At 36.6% G+C, this 25,720-nt stretch overlaps 1 protein-coding gene across 2 annotated transcripts; it reads left to right on the plus strand.

Moving 5' to 3' along the window:
* The first annotated feature begins 752 nt into the window (after positions 1 to 752).
* On the plus strand, positions 753 to 21,420 carry USP53 (ubiquitin specific peptidase 53). 2 transcript variants are annotated; one of them, XM_054392275.1, is made up of 15 exons: positions 753 to 896; positions 3,257 to 3,349; positions 6,808 to 6,942; positions 7,629 to 7,742; positions 7,828 to 7,910; positions 8,225 to 8,330; positions 9,118 to 9,264; positions 9,748 to 9,897; positions 10,326 to 10,497; positions 11,345 to 11,494; positions 12,626 to 12,769; positions 13,000 to 13,729; positions 14,862 to 14,935; positions 19,008 to 19,113; positions 19,939 to 21,420. In XM_054392275.1, the coding sequence occupies exons 1-15, from the start codon at positions 753 to 755 to the stop codon at positions 20,918 to 20,920; spliced, it is 3,330 nt and encodes a 1,109-aa protein (XP_054248250.1). In that variant the 3' UTR covers positions 20,921 to 21,420. The 2 variants fall into 2 exon arrangements, with proteins under 2 accessions (XP_054248250.1, XP_054248251.1); XM_054392276.1 differs by having other exon boundaries at positions 19,014 to 19,113.
* The last annotated feature ends 4,300 nt before the right edge of the window (positions 21,421 to 25,720 follow it).

Here is a 25,720-nt window from a genome sequence, read left to right on the forward strand (position 1 = left end):
TGCATCTGCCTTTAGATAAAGAGATTGTTTTTCATAGAGTGGTTTGGATTGGAAAGGAATTTAAAGATATTTAGTTCAAACACCTTCCACTAAACCAGATTGTTCAAGGCCTTATCCAATATGACCTTGAACAGGTGTTTTGGCCACGATCTTTTCTGATATAGAAGGTCTTCAAAATTTTAAAAAATCCCGGATTTATATTTTCTCTTTTTTTCCTATTTCAGATTCACTGGAAAGAGAATGAAATAAGCATGGAGTCGTCTAAACTGGAATATGTTTCATGGGTCACGGTCAAAAGTAAAAAGAAGGAACAAAGTGGAAGAACAGGAGTATAACGCCCATCAAGAGCTGTTCATTTTTGTGATATTTATATAAACTTGTAACATAACACAACTAATGATTTATAGTAATAGATTATTGGTATCCCTGGAAGAAGTCAGTTACTGTGTTACTTTTTTAATAAGAACGCTAATAACTTTTAACATGTTTGAACCCAAACTGGACACACTTTATTTTTTTTAAGTCTGAGAGCTAAAGACTTTGTACAGCTGTATTTTAACTGAGTCTGATGCTGATAGGTGGCTGGCAGCTGCTCATGGAAAATGGACCCATGAATGGTTACTCTTCTACAGAGGTGGATGGAATGCCATGACTTTAGAGCAATTCCCATAGGACCTTCTTCTTTGCCTTGCACCCATCATATCCTTAAATACTTAAGTGTAAATAGTTGCAATTATAAAGTTTAAAAAATAATGGCATGGGTGAAATTCTTAAGGAAACCTGGAGGTAACCTTGGAAAAGTTTATCAGCCTGGAAGTATACTGTCCCTGGCCCCTACCAAAGGCTTGCTGAATGAACCAGGACAAAACAGCTGCTTCCTTAATAGTGCTGTGCAGGTAAGAAAAAAAAATTTACTAAACAGTTCTGGGTTTGTAGCAGCTTAGATGGTCATAGTAGGCAAATCATTCTCTCAACAGTGCTTTTTTTACCACTTGTATTGTTGTATTTTTCTGCAGAATACATGTATTACACATTTAAAAATGATGTTAATTTCTCAAACTTATTAGTGATTCCAAGTAAGACAAAATTGCATGTCTTTTTTGGAATGGACTTTTCCAAAAAGAAAAAAAAGAAATGTGGCAGTCACAGATTAAAAACAAAGAAACAAACAAACAAAAAACCCGTGTAATTTTATTTAGCATTTAATTTTAAGGAATTGATTGAGATTATATATTTCATTTTTGGAAAAAAAATCATGTTAATTTGTTTTCACACATTAAGAACATCAGGAAAACTTTCCTTTTGTATTTGGAAGCTTATGATTCAACTTTAAAACTTGCTGCTTGAATTTTGAAACGAATGTTAAACAACAGTTTTGGCAAAATTCACAGGACACTTTTTTTAATGTGGGGCAACTGGTAGTATTACTTGTATTGAATAGGACTCTTTTGACTAAAGTACTATTTTCTCAGACTCAGCACAAGTCTGTGATACTGAGGCATATTGGAAGATGCACGTATAGTTGAAAGCTTTAATTCTGATCTCAGGAAATATTTGTGGAATTAGTGTAGGAGGTACACTTGATACCACAGAAATACGACTTAGATTTCTTTTTACTGTTTGCTCCTATGCATGTGTATTACCAACCAGCTTCTGGTGTGTGTTTCTCTATGCACTGTGCTGTTTTCACATGAGCTGTATTTGAAAACATCTTGGCTCTTTAGATCTCTCAAGTCTAGCTTAACAGTACAGTGACATTAGCATGTTAAAAAAATACTGAGATTTTACAAGCCACCTTGTGACAGGGAATGTGAGGATCCACTTAATTCTGTGACGGAGCAGTGCTAGCCTTTCCACATTGTATGCAAGTCAGAATACCATTTAGATTTTATTGTAGTCTGTTTTAAATCTAGAAATTAGTATTAACAAATTTCTAGACAGTGCAAATAAATAGCAGAAAAATACATGTATTTTTTGTAACGCTTAGATTTTGGACCTGATCATTTTCAAACTATCAGAATTACCTGTCAAACTGGCAGGGGACTTCATAGGTGTGTAGACTTTAAAATCATAGGTCTTTAAAATGGTATAGATATAAATATAGGAGATACGAGAGAGATATCTGCATGGTATGTATTGCATCTAAATATGTTTCAAAATGTACAATAGATTTAGTAGAATGAGTTTGCTGTTTTAAATTCAATGGGAACAACATGACCTATATTCTCTTGCAGAGAGAATTGTTATTTTCCCTTAGGCTGCCCTAAAATTAAACCCTAAGTCATTTTTGGTTATGGTTTCAGACAGTCCTACTACTTCACAACCTACTGCTGTTTATCAGGCAACGGGCTGATGATTCGTAACTGCCCTTGTACAAGGAGGAATGTGTTCCTTTCTTTTCTCCTCTTTTGACCTCTGTTCAACCTTCAGAACAGAGGTTCCAACATTCATTGTCAGATGCATCCTAATTAGTTGTAGCTTGTATATTCAGAGGTATGATTTTAATTTTTTTTATGGATTTGCAGCTGTGTTGTTACTGTGCCTTTTGAGAGCTCATTTTGGGCTTTCTTATTTTATTTTTTTTAATGGTCAACTTTCTAAACTGCTGCACTGATTGTGTACCTAAGATAGTAGATACTGAAAGCAGTAGTGTAGCCAACCTGACATGACCTTTATATAGAGTAGTTACACAGTAAAAGGTAGAAACATACCAGGGTTATTTTGATACATGGAAAAGGACGTGTTTCAGACATTGTTTTGTTAGTAAGAGACCATAAGGAAGTATGGACTTGACCTGGAATGATGCTTGCATTTTACCTAGCAATTAATATTTCATGTTTAATTTCTTAAATTTTATTTGGAAGAAACTGTTGAGAGAGAAGGAAACAATGAAATAAACCCCATATCTGCCTTCCTCTTATGTAAAGCCATAATGACTATGACAAATTAAGCTTGCTGCTTGTTTCCTGCTTGTTCGATAAAGAGTACTTCAACCCTTTTTTCCACGTGAAGTACCTTTTTTCAAAATGTTTAAAAAGATCCAAATTTTATGGGTGGTGAATGCAACCCTTCCACTTCCACCTTCACAATTTACTAAATTAATGGAAAAAGGCTGCAGTTCTTGTAGGAGCATTGGTGCTCAAGTTGTATGTGTTATAGATTACTTTTTTTTTTTTCTTAAATTTCGCATATGTTGCTATGTGAAGTACAGAGTCTTCAGAACTCATTACTTACTTTCTGTAAAACTTTTTTACAGGTGTTATGGCAACTTGACATATTTCGCCGAAGTTTAAGAGGTTTAACTGGACATGTGTGTCAGGGAGATGCCTGCATATTTTGTGCTTTAAAGGTAAATAATTTTTGGAAGAATCATCCTTTAAAATGATAGGAAAATGTAATTTTTTACTCATTTATATTCCTATCATACATATGCTTGTGTCACTTATCCTGTGTAAAGAGGCAATATAGATTTAAGGACGTTTTTAACTTGTTAACAGAAATATTCTCTTGTGTTTAGAGAAGAAACTGTATGCATCATGCAGACTTTTCTCTCTTAAAATAAGACAGTGTAACCTATTTAAAAACACCCATCTAACCTCTCAAAGATTTTTTTTTTTAAATTTTATTTGCATGCATATGCTTTTGTTCTTTCCTATAGAGTTTGATTATGCTTTTTACACAGTGACTGCATTCCTGTCTGTTAAGATCTTAAGATTCTTTTGATTCAGTAATTGCTAATAACAGTGTGGGATGTAGTTGTTCAATTTGCAAGTAGTGGAACTGGAAAGCTAATGAAAGATGGCACCTTTTAATGTTTGAAACTAAGTCACATCTGCGTATCTTAATGCAAAAAACTTGCTCTTCAAACAGTTTTGTAACTCATCTGAAGTCTGTAAACAAATGTCAGATTCTGTTAGGTTCTTACTGCTTTTACCACTGCTATTTTGGCTGCCTGCAGTTACTAGGTAATAAGTTACTGTGGGCATGATACCTCTGCTTCATTAGGGTAAAAATACCAATGAAATATGTGTAGGGGTATTTTTTTAGTAGTGTGAACTGCAATTCGACTATAAAAGATGCTTTGGGGATTCTATTATAGGACTGTCGAATGTATACTTAAACACAGTCGTAGGTACAGTGATAGAACTGGGAATCACTCATCTGGTGGGAGCTGAAAGGGACAACACTGTTTGAAAATGTGGTTCATTGAGGAAGTGTTTTTTGACAATGCTAAATTGTAGGCAAGAATGAGCCAAGAATTTTAGAGTTTTCTCATCAGGGAATTTCAGACTAAGCCCTGTTACTGAATAAGTCTCTTAGACAAGACATTTGTTTAATCTTTCAGGAGGTGTACTGTGTAGGTTTTGATCCATTTTTACTGTTCATCTATTGCAATATGGTATAGTTGGCTTTGAATGTGTCTGTCTTTTTCCAAACAGTGTTTTCTAAAGGTTCCATTTTATTTCTTTGGTTAAAAAAAAAACCAAACAAAAAGCAAAACCAAACCCAAAACAAACAAAAACCAAACAAACCCCAGATTTGAGACTACACAGATTCAGACTAACTTCCTGAGTCTTTTATTCCAACCTTTTTAAAAGCTCTTGACTCTACAGAACTTGTTGGGACTTTTTGTTTCACCAGTGTTTTGATGTAGATCATGTTCTTCTGTGTGCTGGATGCTTGATTGCATTCATACATAATGTCCAGAGCATAACTTGGGCACACCTATGTTTTCAGATAAAATCTTTTCCCTTTCTTAGGATGATAGCTTTAGTTTCTTGGAGGCTTGGCTTGTGTGTATAGGAAGTCATGCTCCTATCTGATGTCATAATACAGAGTAAACTCTTATCACCTTTTCCTTTGACTCATGTTGCATGTGATGTCCTGGTCATGTACAGTCTTGTTCAATGCTGCACTGGAACTGTCTTTAAGAAATGAAGAGGAATTGAAAGGTGACTTCCTGGAATCTGTGCAACATCGCATGCTCTTAATGACTAGCTAGGTCAGTGAAATCACAGTAAAAAACAGTGTGGTAGCATCAGTGTACTCATAACATGAAGAAGATAGCACTCACGGTGTGCTGCAATTGAACTTGTAAGTAATCAGTTGTTCCATTCTGATGGTGCACTTGTGAAGACCAGCTGCTTCCTTTTTTCAAGCTAGACACACCACTTGCTGTACCTGAATACCCTATCTCTTAGTATAGTTTTTGGGGCTTCATTACAAAGCAAGGTAGGTTTTGCATGACTAAGTCACCTTCCAAAGCAGTACACTATCTTCAGCTGCTTCTTAAGGCTGCTGCAATGTAGGTCTTGAAAGAAAATTTCAAGTGTCTGTTCTTGAGGGGCTGGTAACTCTCACAATGCATCTTCCTGTGTGATTTATCCAAATGAATTGCTGTACCTGAATGTATAGCCTGGCTTGAACTATCATGTCTTCCTATTTTGGCATATTCTCTTGAGTACTGATAAGAAGTGGTACTGCTGCCTGCTTTGACATTGGTTAGAATGGAGTTAGTTATTAACAGTATAGTTGCGATCTGTGTAACTACATGCCCATTGGCCTTGGTGCTGAACTCAAAACACTGTGGTTAAGTCATTTGGAAGTATCCATCCTCACTCATTAGGTATGCTACTGGTTTTGCTTTCTTGGCTTTTTAGAAATACTGGTTGATGATTCTGTTTGTTCTGTTTAGAACCTGGGGTTTTCTGATTTTCATACAGTGTGTATGCTGGATGAGGATGCATTTCAGTAACCTGTTTGTGACTTGGGGGTGGTTTTGGTGTGTTTTGTTTTGTTTGTATTGTTGTTTTTGTCATCTTGGCTGTTTTGACCCTTCTTATTTGTATCTTTGCCTTCTGTCCTACAGATTTTTAAATTTTATTTTATTTTTTAATCATAAGATGTCTATATTTTACATGGCTGCTTCTGATTTGCTTTGCCCTCATTTTCTTTACTTTAGAGAGAAGATTTACTTAGAATTCTTGGCAATGGAATACACCCTTTAATATCTGGAAATGTTTTCTCATTAATTTAAGAGCTTTTAACTTTCAGTGCTTTCAAAATCTACCTCCTTTACCTGCTAAATAGTGAGGTCCCTTGCATACCTATCTCTGCTGAAAACAAACGTAGTAGTCAACTATCTTTTGGGAAATGAAATAAAAATCAAGTGCAATTTATTCTCATGTTCTAGAACTGCAGATATGGACCTGTTGTCTTGCATTGTGTGTATTGGTTCAGCAGAGCAGATTTAATTGCAAGGATTATCAGTATTCTATCTAATTTATGGGAGTGTTTTTATATATCTAATTTTAATAAAGACTACTATTTTAGACAGGAGTATATGTAAATGTTAGATTATTTAATAAGTGATGGGTGTTAAAGTAACACAAGTGATACTATGTTATGCCTTAAGGAATCCAAACATCTGCAAAGATAAGATACATATGCATGAACTGTTGTTCAAGTGCCCAGCTTAAGAAAGCCGTGTAATTCCAGACCAGGGCTTGTGGTGCATCTGGGGGCTTGAGTAAATCACTTGGATTTTTATATACTACTGTGTTGTTTTTCTACTGGATCACTGTTCAGTTTGGTAGCATAACTTCTTATAAGGGAATGAGTAATGGAGCAGAGAACGGAAGTCACTCTAAGTTATTTAGTGTTAAGTAATTTCTTAAGTTACATAGACTGATAAATGTTTGTTTCCGTAAATGTTTATAACCATAATCCAAGAACTGATGGATTTGTGTAGACCCACAGTCTCTGGTCAATGGCTAATGAAGCTAAGTAATAGTATTTCTTTCCTAGGCAATATTTTCCCAATTCCAACACAGTCGAGAAAAAGCACTCCCGTCAGATAATATGAGACATGCCCTGGCAGAAAGTTTTAAGGATGAGCAGCGTTTCCAGCTTGGATTCATGGATGATGCAGCAGAATGCTTTGTATGTATTCTTTGTGATAGTTGAGTAGAATTACATTAATTCTGTGGATGTCAAGCTGACTGGTTGTTTCAGTAGCTTCAGACCCACAGGTAGGATACAAATGATGTAATGCTATTGACCTTTTTTATGCCAATGTAAGGGAACAGACACATGGAGTAAGAAGGAAAAGGAAAAATGGCCATGCTCATTCAAGGACCAAACTGATGACAATCATAGTAACTTTTTTTTCCCTTTTCATTTAAGGTTAAAAAGTGAGATTTGGGTTGGGATCATACATGTGCTGTCTATGAGCTTCTTCCTTGTTTCTGTCAATGGTACTTGTGTTGGTGCATGTGCTAAACTTGGTAAGGTTGATATGTAGAGAAAAAGCAGTGAAGAACAACTGAGAGGCCTGATCAAAAGATATTTCAGTCATTGCATGCAATGACATTAATACTATGTCTTAGTCTAATAACAGCTTTTTTAATTTTCCTGGAAGATTCACTTCAAAGGAGACTGCACTCTGGAAGATGTTTGGAAACCTTGATCCACTGGGTTGAGAATAGGGATGGAATTAAATACACATTAAATCTGTAGGTGGACTATTTGTAGCCAAGGGGGCATAGTTGGAATATTAAACTGTAATGTCGTTGTTCTATTCTGACTTCCTCAGTTCAGTTTATATTCACATTATTATGTTTCTATAGGAAAATATCCTTGAGAGGATTCATTTTCACTTGGTGCCAAATAGTGAAACAGATATGTGCACTTCAAAATCCTGCATTTCTCACCAGAAGTTTGCTATGACGCTGTACGAACAGGTCAGACCTTTATTTGATTGCTTTAACAAATAATTTGTTTCCACTGTCCTGAGTAAATAAAATAACAGTGTTTTTATTTTTGTAGTGTGTATGTCGCAGCTGTGGAGCGTCATCAGACCCGTTGCCTTTTACAGAATTTGTGCGTTACATTTCTACCACAGCCCTGTGGTAAGAGCTTTTGTTCTTGTTCTCGCTTTTCTGCGCACATCCTTCCAATAATAAACAAAGCATGCCAGAGAAATTCTCTAAGTGTTAAAAATGAATGTGTATTCCTTTGTTAAGATATGGTTTTGATGTCTAAAAGTAACACTGACTTTGAAAAGCAAGCTGTAGAGAAGGCTTGACAAAAAGTATGCATTGATACTGATGTGCCTCTGTGCCTTTACTTTTCAGTCATAAGATACAGTTAATTGCGAACTGATTGAAATAGATTAGCTCTTAAGAAGGGAGTTCCACAGTTGTTTACGTTTGTCTTCTTACAGTAACGAAGTAGAAAGAATGATGGAGAGGCATGAACGTCTCAAGCCAGAAATGTTTGCAGAATTGCTGCAAGCAGCAAATACTGCTGATGACTACAGAAAGTGTCCTGTAAGTAAACAAAAATGTTGCATTGCTTCAAGAAACAAGGGAGAACTTTCTAGGATATTAAATCAGACTAAAAGTGTTCTCCCAAGACTAGGATTACCCATAGTCACATCAGTACAGTCATCTTAGGGTAGAAAAGCCCTTAAAATTTATGTTTTATTGCTCCAGTTATAGAGAAACATGGTATTGTAGGTGCAAGTGGTGATGTTATTAGGTCTGTGTTTTGTTCTTCATTGTGGGCTCAACATTGAGCTCAGTGGTTTTGATTAGTTGGAGCAGCTCTGTTTTCTGAGTGGAGCAGCTTTAGTTCATATACACGTGATAGCTTGATTACATTGTCTTCTCTTGAAATAATTTAGCATTTCTATTAAAAAAAGTATCTTCTTTTTTACCTTGTTCTGTGTAATTCCTTTCTTCCTTAAATGGGTCTGTGTAAATTCTGTTAGTTTAGAAAGCATAGCAAAGTACACAAGAACATACAGATTCAAGCTTAAATGATGAAGTGGAGAGGGAACAAAAGAGAAATTGTGATGGTGACTTGAATGTTTTCAGAGAATCCTGTTTTAGAGTGGTGATTGGATGTAGAAGTTTGTGTAGTCTTCATCAGAGAGCTTTTATGATGAGGAATTTCATCCTTAAATTGTTAGAAACAGGTGCTGTAATGCAATCTGAAAATTAGAAGAAGTTTTGTTTTGCTGCACTGTTACTTGTCTAGTAACTCAACTTCAAACTTCCATTTTTTAGATATCTTTGATTTCCCTCCCATCACATTTTTTTGCTCTCTTTCTAGAGTAACTGTGGTCAAAAAATAAAAATCCGTCGCGTTCTTATGAATTGTCCTGAGATTGTCACAATTGGTTTAGTCTGGGATTCAGAGCACTCTGACCTGACGGAAGAGGTCATGCGGAATCTGGCAACACAGCTTTATCTTCCTGGGGTATCTGGACTAAAACTTACTATTTGCTTACTATATTTTATGTATCTGTAAATATAGACAAAATACGAACTATATATACATAGGTGTTTTTTTAAAGCACAGTTTAACCTCAAAGCTTATGTCTACTTTACCATTTTGAATAATGTGTTGTTTGATGTAGTTTCTGTGAGAGAAAAAAGTGCTGGTCTTACGTCTAAGTACAAAGATGAATATAGCTGAACTCCTAGTTGAAAATCTAGGAATATCATGTTCAGTTTGAAATTTGTGGAATTATTCCACAGCATTATTAATTTACCCTTTCAACTTTATGAAAGTGTTTAAATAGACCTAATAAGTACAAGAATCATTATTTATACTCATGAAAAGGTGTATAATGCAACAGGATATTTAACACCAATTGCCTCGGTGAAGTGCCAGTAGTAGGTCTGGAAACTGAGGCTAAATGCTTTACATGTGTTTTAAAATATAACAATTTTTTCCCAGCTGTTTTATAGGGTTACAGATGAAAATGCCAAAAACAGTGAACTTTTTCTTGTGGGAATGATTTGCTACACAAGCCGACATTACTGTGCCTTTGCCTTTCACACCAAGAGTTGCAAATGGGTCCTGTTTGATGATGCTAATGTAAAAGAGGTAAATATTTGGTTTCCTGCTATCAACTGTAGTGTTCCTTTTCTAGAGTTCATTCTAATGACACCAGACTTAAATCAAATAAATATATTTCTTAAAATGAACATTTAGTTTTGTAAATCAGTTTTCACAAATGAATTTCAGAATTGACCTCACTAAGGTTCTGCTGTCCAAAGTGTTTAATTTTTGCTTCTTTTAATGAAAGACGTTTAATTACTGGCAGCTGTAATCATAGAGCTGATGTTCTTTGGCCCATGTAATACTGATTCTAGCTTTTGTCTGCAAATTATATAAATTTGTGCACCAAAATATTAATTTTAATGTACCTGTGGAATTGGGCATTTGGTATGTGTTGCTCATATTATTCTTTCTATAATTGGGTTCAATGCTGGTGATAATTTTGGGGGTTTTGTTTTGTTGTTTTTTCTTAGATTGGAACAAAATGGAAAGATGTAGTCTCCAGATGCATTCGATGTCACTTTCAGCCATTGTTGCTCTTTTATGCTAACCCAAATGGCACAGCTGTATCTCCAGAAGATGCTCCAAAGCAGATTATTCACTGGTCTCAATGCAAAGCAGCAGGAGGAAATGGGGAAGACTTGGGTAATGGAGTTTTTGTTTGTTTAAATACCAGTATAGACTATATTTCTGAAATGGGGATTATAGAGGAGAAGGTTAATGGATTGCCTACTTTGTTCTTGAATACCTTTGTCAAAAATTATCTAAAGGGTCTCAAAAGAAGAGATTTGTGTGTATAGTCAGTATTGGAAGTGTTTGTTTTGTGTCTAGTAAGGGAATATAAATTGAGACTTCTGGGTAATGGGGAAAAATGTGCAGGTTATTCATAACTACACAACTTCAGTAATTTTGGAAGAAAATCATAGTATATTTGTGTAATATGTGTGTGTTGATACATTGAAAACTCCTTTAAAATGCTGTGAGAAGATATTTTAAAGCTTCATACAAATATGGAGATAAATTTGGAGGTGTGTTTGTGTATGTGTGTATATGTACTCACGCACACAGAGAACACAATTGAGAGCTTTGGAAACAATAGGAAAGGAGTTGAGGGAAACTTCTTTTGTCTTGAGATTCATATAGCATAAACCTGAATGTGTAAGAGTCCAGTGTTTTGGTTCTGTAGACCAATTGAGTTTGACACATTCCTCTTCACATGGTGAGTAACAATAGGACATAGGCTGCTTCAGGGAAGAAAGAACTGAGGACACTATTCCACTAGTGTATGACTATAAATACAACAGTATATAAAATGTTAGAGAATATTATTGCTTAGCATATTGAGATGTGGTTTGGGGTTTTAGTGAGATGTTTTCTGCTTGGTTGATTGTTTTTAATCCACAAATTAAAATACTTCCTTCTTTAATTTAGGTATTGGAAACTTTAAATTAGGAAACTTTTAATTTCTAAAGATACATATGTTATTTGATAGGATTTGAAAAGCATGCTGCTCCTAAATCAGACCACATGAAAGAGAATGGAACTGGAGACCACACTAATCAAAGGAGTAATAAAAAACTTCAGCCAGATAATTCAGCATTCAGTAGAAGCCATATTCAAGCTAGTGGTGGTAGAGGTCCAGGTATGTATTCCCCACTTCTGAAAGATCCCCAAATGTTTCTGTTTATGAAATATTTCAGTTACTAGTTTCTGATGTATGCTAACCTCAGGTCTAGAATTATTTCTAAAGGAGGAAATCCTTTTTTTTAATTGAATTGAACAGATCTTTGAATAGCAACTGACGTTTAAGTAATGGCTGCCATGGAATGTTGACTTTTCTGGAGAACTGTAAATGCAAAATTTTCTTTACTGTTCCTCATTTTTCCAGCATAAAGTGGCTCTTGAGGCCTTGATCTGGTTCTTAAACATTGTCCATCATACCTTCCAGTTATGATGTTGGTTAAAAGGCACATTAGAAACTTGAAGCCAGTTGATATTTTGGAGCAGATGGTGGCTTTGTGGATCATTGGCTATTTGAGGAATGTCGTTCCCTGGCAGTATTGTGATATACAGCATTGTTTGTAGTCCTGTGTATTAACAGACTTTATCTTATGTTCAGAAAGAATAGTAAAAAAAAGTCTTACCTGTTTAAAAATCCTTTCTATCTGTACACTAGACTTCCAAGCTATAAGAAGTCATGAGGCAGTGACTTATACATTACTTGCCAGTGCCTTTGCTGTGAGCTCTGCATACTTTTTAGGTGAAGAGATGCTGCCTTCTCTTGAGATGAATTTCTCCTCTGTCTTTATTGCTGAGTTCTTTTTAAAACAGACAGTGCTTAGCTTGGTAGCTTACTCTTGATGGAGAGGTGTCTCAAAAGTGGTCAGTGTTTACCCTTTCAGAAATAGAAGGAGTTTTTTTTTTCATAACCAGTGTCTCCACTGTTCTATTTAAAAAAACCTTCACAATTAGACAAGATTAAACTTAGATTCATTTTTACAGTATAATTCATAAAATGTGATGTAAATAGTATATGCTTTGAAAATGGCTTGAGCATTCAATTTTAGTAAGAGGTGTTTGTAAGACATGATTGACATACTGCTGCTTTGGTTACTTGAGTGAACTCAGAGATACCTATACATGTAAATCTATATTAGACATCAGTTTCCTTAGCTTGTGTTATATCATTCATGTTACGGTACATAAATATAGTTTTCTTTTAATGACTGATGACTTTTTAGTCATGTTCTTTGACAGTAAGTATTTTTTGCAGCTAAGTTATGTTACAGTGATCAAAAGGACAGGCTAAAAGACATATCCAGAGAGTGTGCTCAGAAAGCTGCTGATATGAAAAGCTTCTCATCGTTGCGAAAAGATGCAGACAGAGGACCAAGAAAAGAGTCTGGAAAACTAAGAGGTACATCTTTAAATCATTGGGTTAAGTAGCTTTTAGCATCAATACCAGCTGTGTGGAGTTTCCTCTCCTTCCAAGAGAACACACTGTAAGATTGGAGATTGCTAGTTTTCAGTATTCTGAAATACATACTGAATTTGTTTGGATAGTGTAAGAGACACAAATGTTGTAACAGTATCAGTTAAATATTAATGAGGACTTCAATGGAACTTTTCTGTTTTTCTTGTCACAAGATTTGATTGGGGAAGATCGTTCCAGTGTCAAGTCAGGATCTCCTCCGGTTGGGAATGGATTTAGGCACTGTGCTGATCAGCGCATATACAGCAGCCAGGGAAAAGGCTCCTGTAAGCATGACAGTGCACCTCATCAAGCAAAGCTTTCTGCACAGGGGCTTGGATCACACAAACCAGAAGCTTTTCCTGCTGGGGAGAAGCCAGTCATCAGGACCCGGACTGATGGTGTCACTGGCTATGATACAGACACCAGTCAAGACTCAAAGGACAAAGGAAGTATCAGCAGCAGAAGCAGAAGTAAAGGTTGGAAACCAATGCGAGAGACACTAAACGTAGACAGCATTTTCAGTGAGGCTGAGAAAAAACAGCATAGCCCAAAGCATAAGGCAAATCCCAGCACTAAATCTAAGCATGAAAAGGAGCGAAGCTTTAACCATTGGCCAAAGGAGAACTATATTCAGAAAGGTTTAATGACTATATATGAAGATGAAACAAAACAGGATACAGGAAGTCGAAGCTCACTGGATTCAGAGGGCAAAGGGAACGCTGATAAAAGCAAAGGATTTACAGAAAGGAAAGTTCATGGTGATAACGGGCAAATTCAGAGGACAGAATCTGGATATGAAAGCAGTGATTATATCAGCAATGGATCTGCAAATCCAGACTCACCTGTAATTGAAGGAATCATTCCAGCAGATGTCAAGAACGTTAAAGAAAGTGCTTCCTGCAGGTAATGCTCTTGGAACTGATTGATTTTCTTTACAGAAAAGTTTGTTCTAACATTCATTTGTTCTTTCAAAACTCAAGAAAACATTCTTTGGAGCTTAATATGCTTGAAGTCCAGGTATGTAGAATGCTAGGAACATATCTAGACATAAGGATGTTAAAAATGACGTGTGACGTTGTACCTTCACCTTCAGGCTGCAGCACTAGCTCTTTTTGGAAGACACTCAGTCACATTGTTTTGGCACTGAGCCAGAACTGCCAAGCCCTGCTGAAGGGCAGGGTGTGTTAATTTGAAATAATTGCTGCACTTCTTTAGTTACAGAGCTTTTAGACTGTGAGTAACCTGTCATCTGTAATGGAATACAAGTGTCTATATAAATCGTATCTGTAACAATCATACAGACAGGCCCCAGATAGGGCTATGTAAATGGCAATAGGTGAATCTTGTATACTATTACAGTTTCAGAACAATGTCTAGTAAATAAAGCCTACAAATAAATTGAATTAGGTGACAAGTGGTATCTGTTCCTTTTGAAAACCATGATACAAAGCATGTTTTCAATACTGTCAAGCTTTCTTGGTGATCTCCTAGTAAGTACTACTTGAAACTTTTATCGAATTCTTTAGTTTACGATGAGAGAAAGCACTGGTTCTTAGAGATGACACACAACTTTTCTAGTGTTTATATCTTTGGAGACCTTTATTAAGCAGGCTGATGTGATATTAAGATCAAGAAGATGTGCTGGTTTATGTGCTGCATATTGGGCATTCTGCTATGGTACTCCAGAGTAAGGCTGGGATGAGTGGACACCCAGTTTCCAGAACAAACTGGGAACACCAGCCTTGCAGACTGTGGGTTTTTTGTCCATCTGTATTAAAGGGTTCAGGTCATCCTATATTTCTCTGCATCCGTACAGATTGTCGTGTATAGGAGCAATGTTAAAAGTATTAAGAACCACCACTACTCTGGGTATCTTCTCTGAAGTCTGTGTGTTAGTAAAATATGTCACAGTGCTGATAATGAATCAGTTTCACATTGTCAAAATTTTTATGCTTGTGTGCACTCAAGGCAATAAAGTTTGTGATTGTACATTAATAGTTTAACCCTTCAATTTATGCATGTGCTTCTTTTACAGTGAACAGAGCTTGTCAACCAAAAAAGCTGACGGTGTGTTACATTCAGTATCACAGCAGAACAGAAATTTTTATGGTAAGAACTTTAACTTGTATAAAGAATAAGCTTTCTAAAAATAATTTTGATGTACTCGAATTTTAACACTAACTTACTAATATTACATGAAATGAACAGGTTTCTAGTTAGCCTTTTTTATGTTATAATTTTGCTGCATAAGTTAATGTCAAGAGATGTGGTAGATGCCCCATCCCTGGAAATGTTTAAGACCAGGCTGGACAGGACTCTGAGCAACCTGATTAAGGCTCATGATGCTCCGGCTTGCTGCAGTGCGAGGCAGGATTTGAATGATCTTCTAAGGTCCCTTCCAACCCAAAGATTCTACCATTCTATGATATTTGGATGACACACTGTTGACATAAAATATCCAGTATAATTAATTTTGTAAATTTTTTTTTAATTTGATGGAAATGATTAAATGCAGGTCTCCGTTTCTGTTGCTTGTATTCTGCTTTGAGAACATATTTTTTTAGTTGAATGTTGGTTTTTTACCAAGTATGCATGTGTCTTCCCAGCCTCTCCCCACAGCCCCACAACCTCCCCCCAAAAGCATTTATCTCCATGAGATTTCTTGGTGGACATTAAGGAAGACTTTTAAATGTCTAGTACCATTTGTTTTCCTTCAAGATATGAAGCAATATCAGGAAGAAACACTAGCAATAAGGAAATCTACTTCCTTTTACATACTAATATGTCTGCTGAGTTTTTAGAAAGTTGATAAATGCCTTGGCATATAAATATTACAGGTCAGCATGAGGCCAGCCAAAATCATTATCTAATGTTGCTGAAACAATGGAATGGTGCTTTACAAAGAGGTGCAATAAATATTGGGCCACTTCCCCAGGAAATGTTTGATTTTTCTAGATACCGAACTTCTTTTCAAATAATGTATAGCATGGTTTCCTTTAAGGCTTAAACTGGGGGGAGGGGTTGCCATATCTCTTATCTTTTCTGTCATCATTCCAAGTTAAGTTTTGGTCATACAACTGTTATGATGCTTGTTTATTTTGACTACAAAAAAAGCCAAAACCCCACAAATCCAAGCTTGATGTTTGCATGGAATTCAAAGAACATTTAGCATGATTTTTATTCTGCTTTAGTTCTGTGCTATGCTTATTATACTCGTGAGGGAAAAAAAACCCCAACACTTGGATAGAAAAAAGGAAAAAAAAAAGCCAGCAGTGAAAAATACGTAAGGGATTCTATGTGAATGAAAAATAGATAGATTCAAACAATGTTTGTGCTTAGTAATGAATATTCTCCAGAGAGAACCATGTCCTGTACTTAAACCTTTCAGCATGTATCATGTGTTTTGTTTAAAAAAAGCATAGTGATTACAGGTGACCCTTAGAGTGATCATAAAACATTGATGTGAAAATCCCATTTATTCAATTATTCTAATTTAGTAATGAGCTTCTGAATAACAAATGTATGTATTCTGAACCAAATGTGAAGCTCTCACGTGTGCATGGTTTGGAAAACAATAGTTTTAGTGGAAATAATGGACTAAAAAGCTATCTGAAAAATTTGATTGTTTCACATTCATGATCAGAATCCATTTTTTGGTTCTCTAAAAAAGTGTCTCTTTAGCAAGGAGACAATAGCAGTCAGCTTGCAGGTATCAGTTGTTTTACCTTATGTTGTATCTCTGAATATTATGAACAAGATCTGAATTGGTAGGTAAATACCAAATAGACTCCTAGAAAGTAGTACTGTAAGAAAGGAATGCCCAGTCCTTTCTGAGAGAGTAATGGTTTGTAAGAGACTTTAGGTAGCTTCTCATACCAACTTCAAAAAAAATCTCTGGGTAATTTTTTGTGTGGAAGACTCTTTAGGGAAATAATGTTAGACTTCTATTTGTGCTCACCATTTGTGTAACTGCTTTACCAGTTCCTCAGTTTTAACTGGAACTGAATAGCGAGTTAACGCATGCAGCTACTTAATTCACTTAATATGAAACAGAACCAAAATACATGCTTTTCTGGAGTGTCTATAAATAATAGATTAAAGTTACTGGTTTAAAAAAAAAATAACAACCAAACCCAACCCAACTTAAAGGCTTCCAAATGGAGACAAGCAGCATGTGAAGACTGAAATGTAAAGTGCTCTTATATTTGTAGTTCCTTTATTAATGTGAGAAGTTTGCAACTCAAAGTAGATGATGCAGACATTCAGGAGTGGAATTTAGAAACAAAGACCTGAGAAACTTTGAGATGGGCAGAGCAGATTGAAGGCAGAGTCATAGCTGGTGTTGTCAGCTATTGCTTCATTTCAGAACTTAGTGAAACTCTCACACACATACAAGTATGCACCATCACTCAAAAAAAAAAAAATCTACAGAATCTAATTTTTATTTTTTCCCAGTTGTTAAAACCATTGAAAAAAATTCCACTAATACATATATGACTGGAGCTATGTTGTTGTTCCACATTTTGAAAGCTTCCAGTAAGTTTGTCGTTTCAGCTGGGTAAGATGATGTCTGGGTTCAGAGAGAGGAATTTGTCACAGTACTTGCTACAGAAAGTATTATAACTTGGGTTTCTATTTGCAACTTAACAAAAAATAAATAATAAAATCTGGTAATCAAAAATACATGAGACATGAAGCTATAGCATATTAGAAGGAAACGGAATTTAATATGGTTCCCACCCCCTCAGAAATTGGGCTTTGCAGATTTTTGGAAATGTGTACCTGTAAAGCGAGATTAAATAGAGGGGAACTTGTCTATCCTGTTAGCTGTAGAATGGCTATGTAATCTTTGAAAGTCTAGCTTGGCTATTCAGATGTGAAAACAGATGTAAAAGATCTATGTCAGAAAACAGTTACATTTGAGTTGTTGGTAGGCTTTTATGAGCCATTGATAGGGATGTCTGTCTGCAGCCGAGCACGGTGCTTGTGTCCCATATTTAGGTTTGCAAAGAGCATTGAGCCAAAATTCCCAATCGAGTCTGCATCTGGTTTTAACCATGCATGGATATCCTGTCAGCAGAAGAGAAAATAACACATCTATTTTTAAGTTAGCTGGAATTCTGAAGGCACAAGCCACCTGGTCTTATTGGAGCAGCTTTGGCTGAGTGTGCTGTGTTCACGGGCAGGAGAACTTTAAGCCTTTGCTGCCGCCTGCTGACCCACTTGTGCTACTGCCTCTGGAAGGGCTGAAAGGCTTGGAGTGAAAATTAAAACATTAGTCTGTAATGTTCACATCAGGCAGTTTGGGGAATTAAAGAGCAGTTGTGTGGATTTTCTTTGAATGGCTTCAGAGGAGGTGACTGGTTGTATTGGGCCAGTCGTTGCACTGAGAAGACTTAGAGTATCTGTCTCTGGACAAATGGGCTTGTCACTTGCCTAGAGAATGTTTCGGTTTAGGTGGTGCTGACATGAATACTTCAATGCATCCTTTATTTACTGTTACCTAGAAGCTGCAATGTTCAGAAACTAGGCATTTTTAGAGGGTGATTCTTTGCCCGTAAATAAAAGGAGCTTCTAGAGTGTGAGTGTAGCAATGCCAATGCAGGCACTCTAATTTTCTGTCTGCTCCACACCTCTTTGAACCGTGCAGTTTGCTCGTTTTACATCTGTTTCAAACAATGCATAATGCATTTCTTAAAACCAAACCCCACAAATAACAAAAAACCCAAATGCCCCCAATCCCTACATTTTTTGTTCCATTTAATTATTATTACATGTAAAATGTCAGAAAAGCTAGACAGTTTTTATTTTAGAATTCATATGACTTTGGATGATTGAATAAATATTCTTTGAGAAAAAGCTGCTTTTGAAAATTTGCTTTTAATTAGATGAAATGTTAAGATGACCTCGAAAACATATCTTTAGGACTTTGAAATTGTGACAATTACCTATTTTTAAGGTAACATTTCAGAAAAGAGAACATTTTCTCCAGATTATTCTAGATGAGTACAAGATCTGACCTGTGACAAATTGTCTTCAAAATAGTTACTTTTGATTAATGTCAAATCTTGAAAAGAATTAATTGTCCTATTGTGTGTCTTGATTTTTTTTAACCTCTGAGGAATTAGAAAGAAGGACTTGGACTACATGCCTACTTATTTTGAAATATTTTTTTTTCTATCCCCAGACCTGAGGAAAGACCAGATCAGTTCAGAAGTTAACTGCAGACCTCATGTTAATTTCCCAGCAGAATTACATGTGCAGGTGCCCAGCCCTCTGGTGAAAAGGTAACCTATACTCCCATTAATTTACTGTGTAACAGTTTCAGAACTACTGAATTCTGTTACATGAGAGTAATCAATATTCAGCATGCAAAAGTCAATGCACTGAATATTATTGACAGACACAGCCTTTTGTGTTTTACATAAGTGCCAGGATTAAATGTGCTCTGTCTTTATTGTAATTTTGGTGCTGTCAGGGGGGCACCAACTGGCTTGCGTTGTTTTAAATCGTCTTAGCAGTGCAAAGGGTTTTAGGAGTTTTCTATATTGACTTCATGTACTACAACAGGCAGTGATTACCAATTTGTGGTCAGTGCAGCAATCTCATAAAAGTATTGAAAAGTGTGGCTGGAAGGGAAGGAAAAGGTACCTTCTGCTTAGAAGCTGCTGCTGCATACTTGTTGTTTCTAATCTGAACTGTAGTGTTTGGTACCTCCTAAAAATCAAGAATCTAAATACAAATTTAGCAGTATGTTCAGTTTTCAAATATTAGACTTGTATCAGACTCAGCAACAGGTATGCTCAGAAGAGAGGAGAGGTCATGTTTGACAGTCCTGAATATTGGAATTTGTTTCACCTTACAAATACTCACTCTCCTGCAGAGCTTTGGGGGAGGGATGCACTTTGTGTTTCAAATGAAAGAAACCTTGGAGTGATTTAACACAACTTTTAATCAAATGGCTATGGGGTAAGCAGCTCCCAATTCTGGAGTCAGTTCAAATATGTAGGCAATGTTACTGAGGATGTCTTTGGAAAAAAAGCCTTTGAGTTATTTGAGCTTTTTCTTCTGTTTTTATGGATGGATACATCCTGTGTGCTTTTGTATTTTAGAGTTGAAATGCCTGACACCAGCAGGAAACTTTTTCCATCGTCAGCTCTACAACCAGTTCTTAAAGAGATTATTAAGTCAGAGAGTAGGAGTAAGGTAAATGAACAGAATTCTTCAGAGTGGTTCAATCCAGACAAATCTGAGAAGATGAATGTGTCAGTTTATAGCGCTGATGGCGTGTCCCAGCCCTATGCAGATACTCTCTGTGGAAGGAAGCCAATCAACAGTGACCCTCACTCCTCTTCCCAGCCACAGCCTCATCATGCAAGAACATTTGGTCCCAAGATGGGGTTGGCACCTTGTGTGCCACAGAACCTGTCAGAAAGGCCTGTGGTACTTCCCCCTCCTCTGGGTGAGCATGCCGGGCACCCACCCCAAAAGGTGGATGCTCTTTGGGTACCTGAAGCAGTGTACCAGAATCTTCCTCCCCCTTTACCACCAAAGAAATATGCCCTGAATACTTTTCCAGGATCAGAAAATAACTCGGCAGCTGATGTGAAATGGGCAGAAGTGTTGCACAATAACCCGCAGAGGCAAACCGGCGCACCTCTGAAATCTGCATCAGAAGCAGGCATATTTACAAATGAACAAAGGCTTAAAGAGCCATTGCAAGGGAACGAGCTGTTTGTTCACAAACAGGATTCTCCATCTCGCTTACCAGTTAATGACTTCTGGATGGTGTCTGAAAACTTTCTCAAGAAAGGATCTCGCCATATGGGACCAAGTCCTGGCTACGTGGATGGAAATGATAGTGTAGCCCTAACAACTTATTTTTCAGTAGATAGTTGTATGACTGACACGTACAGGATGAAATATCATCAGAGACCCAAGCTGTATTTTACAGATAGTGGAAACTTCCACAAGGAAAAGCATCCTCCGTCAGCTGGAGAACTGACTGCAACATACCATGCTCCTGAGCCCAGGCATCCCATGCCTGAGCAAAGATACAAAGCAAATGTTGAAGGCATCCACTGCAGTAGATGAATTCTTCAAAATCCCATAAAATCCAGATGTGACTTTTGCATTTCATGCAGTCTGTAAATGGGCACAAACTCTGAGCCTCTGTGTGATAACAAGGTACCCAGTTGACTGTACTTGGCTTAGGAGTTATGACTGCTTAAATGAATATGCAAACAGAGGAGAAGAGGTGCTAAACTTCTGGTTCTTTGATTTGTTACACTAGTTGCCTTAATGCTTACCTCTGTTAGCCAGCTTGTCTTCTACAGTTTGTATTAAAAATGGTCCCTTTGGGCATACGCCTCTTCAGCAGTGGGATGAGCTAGATGTTACTGATTTTGTAAGAAGATTTAATTACAGTTTAAAAAGTGTTCCTTCAGACTGTGGTCACTACATACCTGGACTAACAAAAGGGATAAACACATTACTACATGTAATGCAATAAATATAGTTGTAATAGAGCAATATTTGTCCCAATAGGTAGCAGGAGGTGACATGGGTTTTTTGTTTTTCTTTTTCAACTGACTTCTCTGAGAGTCTGTGCTTTCACAAACCTTCAAGTGTCTTTAATACAAGTTTACCCAGAGAATTTCTAACTTTTTATTTGAAAAGCCTTAATAATAATAATAATTAATAATTGTAAAATGGTTCTGGTTTGCAAACATTAACTTATTTCAAAGGGAATTCAAGTAAGCTGCAGTAATAGTCTGTCCTATTAACATACCTGTTGTATGCTGCTGTACATTTTTCAACACGTTTATCGGATCTGTTCACCCTGTAAACCTACTACAATTAAATTTAACCACATAAGCTACAAACTGATATAGCAAGATAGGATGGCTCATTTTACAATGCAGAGTTATCCTGCAACTAGGAAAGACTAATTTTGCAAGGTTTTAGATATATTTGCAAGGTTTAGATATTTATTGACCTTCCTGTCTTTTGCTGGCTTTGAGCAATGTTTAATGGGGATCAGACATTTGATTTTCCTGATGAGAGTTTCTGATTTGGAGCAGTCCTGCACATGTTTTAAATGAGCAGATCAGGCTGGGTGAAGCTGCAGCCATTCAGGCTGTGGTGGCTGAGGGAGCATGTAAAGAAGAGGTTTCTCTCTTGCTCTGTTCTAGCACTCTGCCCTGCAGTTTTGGCAGCTCTGGTATTTACCACATCATTCGTTAACATCAGTTTTCCGTAACAAAGAGAATTTATTTGGCTTTTATTTGATGAGTTAAATCAGTGCACAGAACTGTCTACCAAGCACTGATAGCCAGCACATGGCCTACAGAGGGCTGGGGAGGAAAGAGAACAGGATTTCACGTGAGCATTTGAAAGGAACCACTGTCTTGTGTTGTCAATGGCAGGGAGTTAGTTGTTTCAGTCTTAGATCCTAACATTGAACAATGTGTAATTACAATTCATGTCAGCAAAGTTTGACACAATCTAAAAAGGCTAAATTTTGCCATTATTCACACTCGAGTATTAACTTGAGGTGCTGCTAATTTACATCTAAAGATCAATGCCTTTTAGTTATGAAAATAGTGCAAATAAACACTCATGCTTCTACTTGCACTGTTTAGTCAGAAAGGTTTTTTATGTTTATAAACCTTATGTGAGTTTTAGTGCTTCAACCACGTATTGGTAATTGTTTAGCAGTTATCCAAGGTATACATTTAAACAGTGGTTTGGGTTTTAAAACTACATGTAATTTACAGTAGAACTGGAAGATGATATATGCAACCAACCAGAGGAATTTTACTTCTACCTTCTTGATCAAAACTTGTTGTAGCACTTCTTAAAAAATTAATTCTAATTTGTAGTGCAAATAACTATGCATGTTGAAGTGTGGCTGCTGGTAAACAGCAACTCAAATTTATCCTTTAGTAAGGAAATCAATTGAATACAGAGAAAGAACCCTGCAAATGGAAAATTCCTGATTGTAGTATTTTTGAGGCATTTCAGAACCTGTAAATTTAACTTTTCTAGGTCATCTAGTAATGTTACATAATATGCATAGCCAGTAAATTAAAACTGTTGTCTAATACTTCTGTAAGAAAACAAAGACTATTGGAATTTGTAAATAATGTATAATTTGTAAAATGTTTTGCCAAGATCTTGTATTTGAAATGACAGTATTTTTATGTATGAACAGCACAGCGACAACTGTGAATGATAGTAGACCACTTATTTTTAAACCTGCATAGCAATGTTGATACTTCTGTCCAAGGAGCAGTATGAATGCCTATTACTGATACCAATGAATCTGGCTTTCAGTAGGCACAACTGGTAAACTTATTTTTGAAGTAGCTGCAGTAACTTAGATGTACTTGAGTCTCCTTACTTTGCTTGAAACAATCTTATCATTCATCTTCCTATGTGACCCATGTTTACCAGGTATTTAATTAGACAGCTAATCAAGGCACCTTCCTTTTTATATTTGACTCTGCACTCCATGTATGTATGTAATATTTTCAAACTAATATGTGATAACTTGTTTTAACTTGCCTAGGGTGCCTATTTATTTTTTTTATAAATGTCCCCTTCCAACTATAGATTTGTATAAGAGCCTAGCCAATTTTTGTAACAGTAAAGACATTAACAAGTCTTGTAATTAATATATTTTTCAGTCTTCAGAATTATTTTCTTGCGAAGTTCTGCTTGTTCAAACTCTCAGATAAAAATGTAAAGTATCTTTTTGTCTTCTGTTCTTTTTGTACTCATTTTTCTGAAAAAGTGGGCTTTCCAGAAGGACAAACTGTGACAGATATCGCTGCTAATGATTGAAAATTTTGCAGAGATGGTAGTTGTTACTTTCTTGAACAGTAAAACTCACCTTCTGAAGTATTTGTTTATAAAGCTGTTAAATAGATTTAGCCTTTTAAATACCTATAAAATGCATATTATAATTTTACTATCATAATCCTACAGACTTGGTAACAACTGACGGAGTTACACAGGCCATCCTCCTACCTTATGACCTTTGCTCTGTCAGATGAGTAAAATTTGCTTGAATTATATATTCATGTGCTCTGAGAGCATACGAAATACTTTTGAGCCTAGTGCATCACAAGCCTGCACTGTTAGCTTTAAGTTTTCTGAGGTAAGTAAAACCTATGTCAGATCTGGCTGAAAGAGAAAACTAATTTACTAGAAGGTACCTTGAAATTTAATCTTCTAAAAGCTGTCAAGACATTATCACCTGTTTTCCTTACCAAAACCAGAAATGGAACAACATTAGAATGCTTTCCTAGGAGGCTCTTCCCTTGAGCTTTCCCTGGTGAAACCATGTTAGAGAAAAAAGAGTGAACTCTCTTAACAGCTTCACTTGGAAACCCCATTTTTCTGCTTCTGAGAATTCAATCAATTCAGTGCTGCTCTGCACCATGAGTCCAGAACTCCAAAACTGCTTATTTTATCAGTACCCAAGGTTATAAATGCCAGCAGGGTAAAGACAACCAGTTCTTAAAGCAGAGCTAGTCTGGTACAGAATGCAAGCCCCTGTCACTGGAAGAATTTCTCTAAAAGAAAAATAAAGATTACATGCCCACTTTGGCTTCCCAAATCCTATTTAACCTTATACTGCCCTGTTTCATTTAATGTGTTAGAAACACTTCAGTGTCTGAAATATGATTATTTTATTCCTGAAAGAAAAAACAACAAGCATGAATTGTACCTCTCAGAATTAGGAACTAGTATTCACAATATAAAAACACTCAAGAACTTAACTGACATACACACACACCCCCAGCCATAGCTGAAGACTGTCTTCCTCAAAACCTGGTCCTGTCAAAAGCCTACTCAATGTGTACTTGGCTTCCTTTTTTCCTCCTGAGACTAGAAAAGACTCCTCAATTTAACACTGGAAAGTCTGCCTGTAGGGTGAAGTTATGATGGGGCACATGGATGTTAAAACCTATTACAGGTCACCCCTGGAAGGACAGTACTTCACATCTAACCTGCCAGCTACTCAAGAACTGTTCCTGTAAGCTCACTCCTTCAGTGTTCACAGCAGAGAAATCAGAACCTCTTTTATCTAAAATCCTAATAAGGAACAGCAGTAGGCTGCTCCTTCTGTTACACACTGGCACATTTCAGAAGGTATTGCTGAAGCTAGAATCTTATATAGAAATCCTCATGAACGTTTTTAAAGTAAAACAGTTGGGTAAGCTTCATGTACTGAGGGAAAAGATCTGAGTTACAACATCAGTCTACATAAGAGATTTTATTCTCTGCTGCTCTACAGTCTATCTTTACAGCTGATTTTACTCAAACTGTGTATTTTCATTTCTGCTTAACAAACCTTTCAACACAAATTATAAAAGCACAGTCAAGCTGTCTTATGTGACCTTTAAGGCATAGTTTAGAATGCATAAACAGGACACAGGTAAAAACGGGAACACAATACAGCCAGAGATATATTACGATACAGCGTATATATGTATATATCTTGAATTTAGAGGCGAGGGAGTTGTGTTCTTAGTTATGCTGCACAAATGCTCCTGTGCCACTGCCTGTTTCCAGAAGCTGCATCCTGTGATTTCATAGTGGCTCTACAGAGAGAACAGAGAAAGCCTGGTTACTCTTGCACTGCTAACACAGGCCTGTGGAAGATGCAGCAGACATGGAAGAAGCACCAAGCATACTGGTCGAAGAATTGACACTCTTTTTTCGTAAAAATAAGTAATAAATACTAAAGCTGCTGGTGCTTTGAAATTAGCTTTGCCTTTCCTCGGAGCTATACAAGTGCTTTCTAGGCCTTTTGAGGCCTGTTGGGACGCTCCAGGCAAGGAAAGCCAAGGCTGCTCCCAGCGCGTACCTCCTACCCAGCTC

Source organism: Indicator indicator, chromosome 25 (assembly GCF_027791375.1).
Source record: "Indicator indicator isolate 239-I01 chromosome 25, UM_Iind_1.1, whole genome shotgun sequence".
Lineage (NCBI taxonomy): Eukaryota > Metazoa > Chordata > Aves > Piciformes > Indicatoridae > Indicator > Indicator indicator.